The sequence below is a fragment of the Rana temporaria genome, chromosome 9 (genome assembly GCF_905171775.1).
Source record: "Rana temporaria chromosome 9, aRanTem1.1, whole genome shotgun sequence".
NCBI classification, from domain to species: domain Eukaryota; kingdom Metazoa; phylum Chordata; class Amphibia; order Anura; family Ranidae; genus Rana; species Rana temporaria.
Genome location: NC_053497.1, coordinates 97,827,826 through 97,839,656, shown reverse-complemented (window position 1 = coordinate 97,839,656; position 11,831 = coordinate 97,827,826). Strand labels below are relative to the sequence as shown.

The window sequence follows — 11,831 nt, the reverse complement described above, 5'->3', positions numbered from 1 at the left end:
GTGGTTGTACAGTGAGTCCGATAAGTACAGATCATTAGTCACCCTGTGCCCCTAATATGCACAGGGAAACTTAGACATAGGAGGTGCATGGGGAGCTGAAGCAAGGGTTTCCCAACCTCTTCAAGGGATTCTGGGTTCCATGGGCCTCCCGCCCAAAGTGACCCTGTCCTACTGCATCTTTAACACAAATTAGACAATTTAGAAGATATTGTGTTTGAAGATATTGAAGTGTTTTTTTTTTTTAATGACCTGGTAGAAATAATATAAACTTTTCTCTTCTTATAGAATCCTACTATTCCTGCCATTAGTTGTATTGTTGAGACCCCACGTCCTACAGTGCAATACAACACGAGACCACCTGTGCCGTCTTACAACACTTATTATCACAGCACTCCACACCTGCCACCTTATACTGCCTACGACTTACAGGTATGTTAAGACAACTATCTGCAACACAAATATCCAGTTTCAATGAAAAATGGACATAAAAATATTACTTTAGTCCTTTGGCCATATAAAAATAAATATACTGTATATTATGTAATAGGAGGCAGCAGGGGAATAAGCACAGAAAAAAGTTCAATGGGGTGGGTGAGGTGCCAGTGCTATACGGTGAATGATAGATTGGAGATATAGAAAAAAGATAAAGAAAAAATGAGAGGAGAATTGAAAAATATGCATATAATGAAGTTATTTATGAATGTCTTTACAGTAGAACTATTCATGAATCCTACTCAGGGAACAACATGTTTCATATATGATGTATCTATTTACTGGCTCAATCATTGCTGCTTTTAACTAAGCTGAGGGGGCTAGATATACAGTGCCTTGAAAAAGTATTCATACCCCTTAAAAATGTCCACATTTTATCATGTTACAACCAAAAACATAAATGTATTTTATTGGGATTTTATGTGATAGATCAAAACAAACTGGCACATAATTGGGAAGTGTAAGGAAAATTATAAATGGTTTTCAACTTTTTTTTATAAATAAATATCTAAAAAGTTTTTGACTGTATATTAGTGAAGTTGTAGGTCTGTAAATTTAACATATTTGAAAAATAATATAACCTTAAAAGCTCTGTCTTCATTGATGCATAAAAATAAATGTATTTTTAATGCAAACAATTTAATACTTTAATTTGACATAAAGTCAACCTTTTGCGGTCCCTTCAATACACAACTCGGAGTGGGAGAGGAGTAAGCAGTACAGGGAGCCAATCAGATTATGTTCTGATAAGGAACATGTTGATAGGAGGAGAAAGCAGGTGACAATAAAATGTTTTCATCGCTGTAATGTTTATCTTTCACTGTCCAGTCACAGGCTGGTGGTAGGCCATGACAGCCTGTTCTCAGGGGAATTGAGTTGAATGAAACTAGCTGTCATTCAACTTGGAAGAGGACATCTATTGGTGCAAAATAAGTACTAAAGGAGGTCCCTCAGGATTAAGAGTATTGCAGAAAAATATGTTTTTTGATTTATGTTTGATTTATGTTTAAATGGACTATTAAAGTGATTGTAAACTTCAGAGGTCTATTCCAAATTCTTTCTAATATTGGTCCTGAAGTAGGGTGGATTCTTGTGAATTTACCCACCCCCTTAAGCAGTTGCATAATGCATCATAATTCCATGATATACTTTTGGCTTCAGGATGTGAGTGTTTTGCTTCCGTTATGATACATTTAAAGCGGAGTTCCACCCAAAAAAAAAGGAACTTCCGCTTTTCGGAACCCTCCCCCCTCCGGTATCACATTTGGCACCTTTCAGGGGGGGGGGGGGCAGATACCTATTTAATACAGGTATTTGCTCCCACTTCCGGGCATAGCATTATCTGCAGGTATCTATGCCACTTCACGTCCCCCCACGCTGTCTTCTGGGAGACACACAGGTCCAAAAAAGACAGCAGGGACCATTCGGATCGTGCAGCGCGACTCCTTGAATGCACAGTAGGGAACCAGGAAGTGAAGCCGCAAGGCTTCACTGCCTGATTCCCTTACCGAAGATGGCGGGGGCAGCATCCGAGAGCCAAGGGAGAGATCGGCTTCGGGTGCCGACATCGCGGGCGTGCTGGACGGATAAGTGTCCTTATTTTAAAAGTCAGCAGCTGCAGTATTTGTAGCTGCTGACTTAAAAAAAAAATCGGCAGACCTCCGCATTAAGTTTTCAAATGTTCTCTTACAGAAATAGTGTTGCAAAATCAAAAGCAACAGACTGTCGATGAATGTTCTGAATTTGCTGCCAGGCCTCCAATCAGTCATTTAGTTTTGTAAATAGTTAATTCAGTCTGATAGAACATATATTTAAAATAGTTGAAAGAATTCCACCATTTATTTGTAAAGAATGGCATTTGGGCTATTTTTTTTTTTTTTTTTTTTACACTATTGCTTACATTTTTTTTTTATAGGCATGCAATATTTGTTTTACAAAAAAATAATAATGCAAAACAAGGCAAACTGTCTGTTTTTGAAACCTCAGAGAAAGCCATTTGATGAGCCCATGTTGAAGCCTAAAGCGCCACCTGCTTGCTCAAAAAGAGATTACAATATATTGTGATATTTCATATTTAACCCCTTCAATACAGGGCTTTTATACCCACCTCCATAACGGGCCTATTCTGGCACTTCTCTCCTACATGTACAAATCGTCATTATTTTGATAGAAAATTACTCAGAACCCCCAAACATTATATATATATATTTTTAGCAGACACCCTAGGGAATAAAATGGTTTCATTAATTAAAAAATAACAAAACAGTAAAGTTAGCCCAATTTTTTTGTAAAATATGAAAGATGATGTTACGTCGAGTAAATAGATACCTAACATGTCACGCTTTAAAATTGCGCACACTCATGAAATGGCGCCAAACTTCGTTACTTAAAAATCTCCATAGGCGAGGCTTTGGGGATACCTCATATATAGTCAGCTCTACACGGCGGGCGCAGGTGCCGTATAGAGCCGACTCGCAGGTCGGCTATTTACGGAAAACTGGTGATGCGCCTTATGCGCCAGGGGAAGTTTTTCACCAGACGTCAATCATCTAACCTCTGAATAGGAACGCCAACTCCCGCGGGAGCCAGAACTGGGAAGCCGGGGGGGGGGGGGGGGGGGAAATAACAATAAAACGGTATGTACGGCAAACAAAAACAAAAAAAAAAACAGCATACTGTAGATGTCGGAAGTATGCTGGATGTAATGGTATATAATTGTTTTAGGGTGAACCTCCACTTTAACTGCTAGAACTAGCCTGGGTGAGGAAGGCACTGGATCAATGGATAGGTAAATGTCCAGTTATTAAAAGTTAGTGGCTACATGATTTGTAGCTGCTGACCTGTAATTTCTTATTCCAGAGTGCAGAACCACTTATTAAAGTAAGTTGAAAAATAACAGACTTACTGGCGGTTCACCAGGTGAATATAAAGGAAAAAAGCCTAAAAAAAAAGTAATGCATTTAATAAATTGCAACCACCACATCTAAAAATTTGTGAATTGCAATTTAATACATTTTTGTGTTTAAGAACATTCAAAACGCTCTGCCTTCTGCAGGTGCTAATACATTGTTAAAAGCACCCCAAATGCAGTACCATGCGATTTGGTGCAGTGCATTTTCAAAAGTAGTGCATACACTACATTTTGTGTGGTCGGGTTTGATTTGCAGCCCATTGCTGCCAAATCTCACTGCAGGGGAACACAGGAATCACACTTTTTTGCTTTTCTGTGCGAATTAGGCAGTTGTTAAATAAATTAAAAAAATGTTTAATCCCATGCTCCCATTAGCCTTAATGCCGCGTACACCCGATTGATTCGTCTGATGAAAACAGCAGACCCATCTGTTTGTTATCCATCGGTGAAAAAACTAGGATCTTGTTTTAAAATTATCTGATGGTTAAAAAACCGATAGAAAAAAACGATCGTCGCTGGGCACGTCCATCGGTTAAAAATCCACGCATGCTCAGAATCAAGTCGATGCATGCTTGGAAGCATTGAACTTCATTTTTCTCAGCACGTCGTTGTGTTTTACGTCACCGCGTTCTGACACGATCGTTTTTTTAACTGATGGTGTGTAGGCAAGACTGATGAAAGTCAGCTTCATCGGATATCTGATGAAAAAATCCATCAGACCGTTTTCATCGGATGAACCGATCGTGTGTACAGGGCATAAATCTCACTCTCAAGCCCCGTACACACGACCAGGATTCCCGGCGGTATAAAGTCCGCCGGGAATCCCGAGAACCTGCTCGGTAAGTTTCCCCGTGTACACATGGCCAGGTTTTCCATTGAAAAAACTGTGGGGAGAGCTTTAGCCGGGAATCCCAGCCGTGTGTATGTTCCCTCGCAGTGTTTCCGCAGGAAAATAGAGAGCGGGTTTTTCCCGCCGGGATTCCCGGCAATATTCCTGTGTACGGGGCTTCACATGTAGTTAGTTGTGCCTTTAGTATACACCAATCAGTCACCTGATTCTGTATAGTAGTCTAAGTGTTTTTTTTTTATGTCACTTTTTATTAAAATCTCAGAGATTAAACTCACATGTGGAATCATTCAACTCTTAAAACTCTTGTTTGTTCTACAGCATTCCAATGTATTTCCAGCTTCTACACCTTCTGGCTTGTCAGATGATCCTAATTCAACATCGCAATCCGGTCCCAGCTTCATGTGGCCATCCGGTGCTCCACCACGCTATTCCCCACCATATTTTCCACCAGATGAAAAGCCTCCACCTTACACACCTTGATACTCACAAGTACAGGGGCCTTGTCTCCTTGTTGCAGAAATTTTAGGCCGAATGCCTGCCAAATAATATGAACTTTTATATCTTCATGGTATGTATTTAGGATACCTGTGTGGACTGGATGACAGATGTTGTGTATAATACATGTATATATGTGTGCAAGACACCTAAGGTACAACGATGACTTTTTTCACTTCTGCCAAATTGAAAATGCACATGAACAGCTTTATATGGATGTACTGAAATGGGAAAGATCATTGGATGGTGCATTTATTTCGTTGTTGCACTAGTGCTTCTTTTGTAGTGTGTGTACTTTATGTTATTCTGTGTAGTATTTTATGTTTCTTTGTCCTCCACTGGTTTCAAACCAACTGCATGGGAAACCATGCTGGCTCCAGTTGTCTGTGGCTCATGCTTCTCCCTCTCAATAAAAGCACCAGCAATGCAAAAGACAAAGTGGAGAAATTGGGGACATCCAAGCTTTAGTGTTCAATATTAATTGAGGAATCCTCTGAATGTCATTTTTCAACAAATTGTTAATATAAACATGAAAGACACTGTTTACATCAAAATCCAGGGAAACTATCACTATATTAAGGACTGAATTACTGGTAGTGTCTCATTTTATCATGCAACATTTGGTGCCTCTCAACTGTACCATGCGTTAATAAAGAGATCACTATGTTATTTAAAAATAAAGTCTTAGGTGCAGAAGCACTTCGATCGCAACTTAAAGTCTTGCTGAACCTGTCTTTTCACTGTTAACAGTAATTGGGGGCCCATGAATCCACTGTGTGCATAGGGAAAGTGTTCTGGTCCTAACAAAATCCAGCCATTTTGGAGGTTAAAAAACAGTAAAGAAAACAATTAGTCGCATTGGACAGTCTATGGAATAAATAAACTCACATTTCTCTGCCAGAATTCTACCCTTGGTAAAACTGCTCCTTAAAGGGGTTGTAAACCCTCATGTTTTTTCATATTAATGCATCCTATGCCCGCAAGGTAACCCCCTGGGAGAGAGCTTCTCCTAGGGGGTTATCTGATGTGGGGAAAAGCCACGAGAGTTGCCGAGGGACCCCAGAAGTCTGTGTTTGGGGCCGCTCTGTCCAAAACTAATTGCACAGTGGCGGTATGACATGTTTTTTTTGTTCATTTTTTTAAATGATCAAACCTTTACAATCACTTTAACTATCTGTAGAATGATTATTGAGTTTGTATGCTTTGCTTCTGGTGATTATTCTAGCTCTAACTAGTCAGATTTGCTAATTCTTGTGCATACAAAATATCATTGCATGCACTACATACAGTACAAGACTATATATGCCATTGTACAACACAAATTCCAAAAAAGTTTGGATGCTGTGTAAAATCTACATAAAAACAGAATTTATTTTTATAAGAAACAATTTATTTTTTCACAATAGAAAATATAAAACATTTTAGATGTTTCATGTTTAACTACCTCCCACCGTAAAGTAAAATGACGGCAGGTGGGACCCCCTCTCATATGACATTGCCCCAGTGTCACCACTCTTTAACCATGTGATCGGCTGTGTCCAGTCACAGCCTATCACATGTAAACACGGACGTGCAGTATTTTTCAGTTCTCCTCACCCTACACTGACAGAGTGTGAGATGAGGAATGCCTATCAGCAGCATCTCCTTGCAGCAGAGCCTGTACAGGTAATCAGGACCCATCAGTGACACCAATCAATGCCCATCAGTGATGCCAGTCAGTGCTGTCTATCAGTGCCCATAAGTGCAGCCTATCAGTGCCCATCAGTGCTGCCTCATCAGCGCACATCAGTGAAGGAGAAAAATTACTCATTTGCAAACTTTACTGACAGAAAAACAAAGAAAAACTTTTAATTTTCAGTCTTTTTTGTTAGCAAAAAATAAAAAAAACACAGCAGTGATTAAATATCACCAAAAGAAAGCTCTATTAGTGGGAAGAAAATTATAATTGTTTCATTTGGGTACAGTGTTGCATGACTGCAAAATTTTCATGCAAAATGTTTCAGCGCTGAAAATTGGTCTGGGCAGGAAGGGGGTGAAAGTGCCCAGTATTGAAACAGTTAAATTGAGAAAATGCACCAAGAAAAAAAATAAGGTAGTTTTGAAATTGATGGCAGTTACACATCTCAAAGTTGTGAAAGGGCAAAAAAGGGCTATTAACATTGAAGAGGTGGAAGAACATTTTGCAACCAATCAGGTTATTTGACAACAGGTCAGTAACATGACTCGGTATAAAGAACATTCTAGAGAGTCAGATTGTCTTAGAAGTAAGGATGTGCAGAGGTTCACCAGCTTGCATATAAAAACTGTGAAACAATTTCAAAATAATGTTCCTCAACGTGAATGGGAAAATCTTTAAATAACATATATACTCAAGTATAAGCCGACCCATCGAATTTTACCACAAAAACTGGGAAAACGTATTGACTCGAGTAGAAGCCTACGTATAGTGCCCATGCCTCACCGTGTCCATGACTAGACTGACATTTAACATGGGAGTCTATGGAAGGAGTGCCCGGCTTTGAAAAAAATCGGTGCTCCCCAGCCGTAGGTCGCCCAGAGAACAAACTTTGCACACTTGTAGAGGAGAAATGGGGCTATATGTGTGCTAAGTTCCAGAAGGAAGCCTCTTCTAAAGATGATGCACAAGAAAGCTAGCAGTATGCTGAAGACAAGCAGACTAAGGACATTGATTACTGGAACCATGTCCTGTGGTCTGATGAGACCAAGATAAACGTATTTGTTTCAGATGGTGTCAAACGTGTGTGGGGGCAACCAGGTGAGGAGTACAAAGTTAAGTGTGTCTTGCCTACAGTCAAGCATGGTGGTGGGGGTGTCATGGTCTGGGGCTGCATGAGTGCTGCTTGAACTTTGGAGCTACAGTTCATTGAGGGAACCATGAATGCCAACATGTACTGTGACATACTGAAGCAGAGCATGATCCCCTTCCTTCGGAGACTGAGCCGTAGGGCAGTATTCCAACATGATGACAACCCCAAACACACCTCCAAGATGACCACTGCCTTGCTAAAGAAGCTGAGAGTAAAGGTGATGAACTGGCCAAGCATGTCTCCAGACCTAAACCCTATTAAGCATCTGTGGGGCTTTCTTAAATGAAAGGTGGAGGAGCCCAAAGTCTTTAACATCCACCAGCTCCGTCATGTCGTCATGGAGGAGTGGAAGAGGACACCAGTGGCAACCTGTGAAGCTCTGGTGACCTCCATGCCCAAGAGTGTTAAGGCAGTGCTGGAAAATAATAAAGGCCACACAAAATATTGACACTTTGGGCCAAATTTGGACATTTTCACTTAGGGGTGTACTCACTTTTGTTGCCAGTAGTTTAGACATTAATGGCATAGCATACTAGCCCATTATGAAATACCTGAGATCGAAGCCCCCACAGCCGTGCTCGGTCACCTCCTCCGTCAGCGCCTTTTCTGCACGATTCACTTTCGCATATCGCGGCTCCGGTGCTGTGACTGGCCAGGGCCGCGATGACGTCACTCCCGCGCGGGTGCCGCCACTAACGGCATGATCGCTGTTAGTAACGACACGCTCAGTGGACATCGGTGTCTTTCTTTTGAAAATATCTCCTAAACCATGTAGGTTTAGGAGATAGTTGTTGCACCTACAGGTAAGCCTTAATCTAGGCTTACCTGTTGGTTGAAGTGGTCTGCAAGGGTTTACAACCACTTTAAGGATAGATCACACAGAGCTTGCTCAATATGCAATTGAGCTACTGGCCTTTCCTGCATCCAACATGCTTTTTTGAATGCACATTCAGTGCTGCTGGAGGGTTTGTAACGGATCAAAGAGTGCACCTGTCCACAGACTCCATTGATAAGCTCACATTCATAAAAATGAATCAGTCTTGGATCAGCAGCTATCAAGCACCTGATGCTGATGTAACATATTGAATATTAAGGGGAAACCCGTATTGAATTTTCTATGGATATGGGATCCCTTGAAGACTGCCTATGCCGACTATCCCATTCCTTCTCAATATTGATGATGTTAGCTTCCAACAATATTTTTGGTTTAGGGCAGTAGTCATCAACCCTGTCCTCAGGGCCCACTAACAGGCCAGTTGCTGCTCAGTGATTGCATTATTCTAGTCCGCATCTCCAAGGTAATACATAAAACCTGGCCTGTTAGTGGGCCGAGGACAGGGTTGATGACCGCTGGTTTAGGGCACCACCACCAGGGGGCATGCAATTACAATTTTTGGTCCAATATTTCACAGCAGGGCCCATTCCTGCACCCAACAAGAGTTACTGTGAGGGCTTACAGTGTTGCGGCACCACTGCCAACACCCAATTTTTCTACCCCAGGGGCATGTAGTTACAATTTTTGATATCATTTTTCAACACAGGGCCTGTTCCTGTGCCCAACAAGAGTAACTGTGAGGGCTCAGTGTGTTCTGGTACCACACACCTAAGGCCCAATTTTCTGCAGAGTATATAGGGCAGGCTATATATATATATATATATATATATATATATATATATATATATATATATATATATTACTGTTCAAAGTATATAGGGCCTGGGGGAACCCCACTCCGCTATTTTAAAAAGTTGGGTGTGGGGGTTCCCCTTAATATTCATACCAGACCTGAAGGGCCTGGGGGGTGACATCCACGCCATTTTTTGGGGTATTGATCTGACAATACATTAGAGTCGCGAGCAGTTATTAATTTCATTTTTTTCCTTTAGAAATGTCATTTTGCTGTGGCACTGTTATAAACATGGGAAAGATGTACTACTTCACAGTAGTACACCCCCCCCCCCCCCCGGCACGATATTTAAAGTAATATTTGGTTTTATTGTTTCACTTTAAGCATTATTAAAATCACTGCTCACGAAAAAACGTCAGTTTTTAAAACTTTTTTTGCATTGATACAATGTCCCCTGGGGCAGGACCCAGCCCTCCAAAACACTTTTTATGGCATGCATATGATCATGTAATGCATGCAAGACTGTCTGTGGAAGTTAATAACCAACTGTACACTTTTTAATGTAACTGATCAATTCTAGAATGTAAATGAAACACTACGCGTCTCAGATTGAAAAAAAAAAAAAAAAGTTTATTTTGCCATAGAAAGCTCTAAAGTCTATAGGCTCAAGTAAAGGTTAGTGAAAAGCACACAACATTAAAAAGGGGGGAAAAAAAGTTAAGGAAAAGCTGTACAAAGATAATATATATACACACACGCACAACATTATTGGTACAAATGAAACATTTCAGAATAAAAAATAAAAAAAAAAGGACAAAAAGATGTACAACCCTATTTTGTAGACACATACTGTACAGCTGTTATTTGCATTCCAGGGTAACCAGTGACTACATGATGAGCAACCAGGCACCATGACACCATTTTATTTCTCTATACATAACAAGCATATTGGAATGCTATGCTAAAAAGCTTTGTGCCAAGACTGAATTTTTTTTCAATGTGTTAGCCTCTGGCAAAGTAAAAAAAAAAAAAGTAGGGATCAGCTGTGCAATGGTTAACAGACTTGTAATGATTCACTTGCAATTGCGCATCATTAATGTTTAGACAGTGAATAGCAGTATTTTTAACATTTAAAGAATGAACATTCAATAACCAAAATAAATACTGCAGGTAGAGTTTTCATTATACATAATCATGCTTAGGTTTCATCAGCAGCTCACAAGTTAAAACTAAAAGCATTTATGCTGACTTTGTAAGTAATCCTTCCAGAGACTGTATCCCTCTTTGGGTAGTATGTGCTGCAATTGCCTACATCATTCTCCTTTTGCCAAACATGCCAACACCACCAACTTACTGGCCTTATTCAAAAACAGACCTTTTTTCTTACCAATCTCATATGTGGGCAAAAAAAAACAGAGCATAGACTGAAAAATTACTTATATCTCATCCCTGCTTACTTCCTGTTGGTACGGTCACTCCCTCATCTCATAAACACAGAGTTGGTCCCAGGACCAATAGGGATGACTCTGGAGGCAGGGTAACCTGTATTTCTGGATTGTGCATTGCTCAGATATACCTAAAGTATTAACTTTAAGGCAAAAACGTTATTTTAGACAGAGTGAAGGATTTGAACACCTGTCAGGTGTTTACTGCTGTCCATCTGGGCGATTTGCCACTTTTTTTTTGGGTGACCACTTTCAGTTATAATGGTCACCAGAACAGAAACAGAGGGGAAATTATCCAAAGGGGACACTAGTTCTGCTGACCTTAGACACTACCAGGGATTTCCCTTTCTTTGAATGGATTTCTTCTCACTTCCTGTGGTGAATGGAAATCTACCTAATGGGAAACAGAGGGCAACAAAAAAAAACCAGGTCAGGGGTTATAACCCCCCCTTACGCTATCCAAGATAAAAAGAAGTCAGTTCTACTTTAAGTGCAAATAGTAACCCTTAACAAGCAATCAGAATTCCCTGTGTCGAAGTTAGACCAGTACTATAGAGATTTTGATTCGTTTTATGAGGAAACCAACTTTAAAAGCAATTACAGAAAAAAAGAACCCAGCAATAACTTACTCCATCAAACTAATAGTACAGATGAGCTAAACTCAGAATATTTGCTATATATCCCACTCATAGCTTACTGATAGTTTGCTCCTTGAATATGCTGTGTAACTCCCCCCCACCCTCTCTCCTTCGCTTCTTGTATTACCAAATGCATTCTGACTTGCAAGGCAGCTTTGAAGCGGATTGGTGGCAGTTTGGACATTCTTAGAACATCAAGCATTTCTGTATACGAAATTGCAAGAAGCCTACAGTGTGAAGAGTCTGGGAATTTATTTACTGCCTTACAAATTGCGAGTAGAAAAAGGGTTTCTAGATAACCAGAGTCAGCAAAAGGTAGTGGGGTAAATTAGTGCACAAGAGATATAGAGTATGAGCAGGTAGGTTGTGTTTCTGGTATACATTTCAGCTGTTAAACTTCAATTGGTGTTGGCACCTTATAATACACACTCCATATTGATTAAAGTTCATAAGTTTCATAAAGTTCACATTTTCCAGAAAATAGCCTATGCAGTCATGGGGCCCCAGTAGACAATATAAAAAAAGTGTGCAGCTTTATATTATG

At 40.2% G+C, this 11,831-nt stretch overlaps 1 protein-coding gene across 1 annotated transcript in view; it reads left to right on the top strand.

Annotated features, from left to right (window-relative positions):
- The window catches only part of TMEM255A (transmembrane protein 255A), a 70,062-nt gene extending 64,597 nt beyond the window's left edge, over positions 1-5,465 (top strand). Inside the window, exons 8-9 of the mRNA XM_040323941.1 lie at positions 286-429; positions 4,572-5,465. Of these exons, the coding sequence (XP_040179875.1) occupies positions 286-429; positions 4,572-4,733 (306 nt within the window). The 3' untranslated portion in view covers positions 4,734-5,465. The remainder of the gene's footprint in view (positions 1-285; positions 430-4,571) is intronic.
- The last annotated feature ends 6,366 nt before the right edge of the window (positions 5,466-11,831 follow it).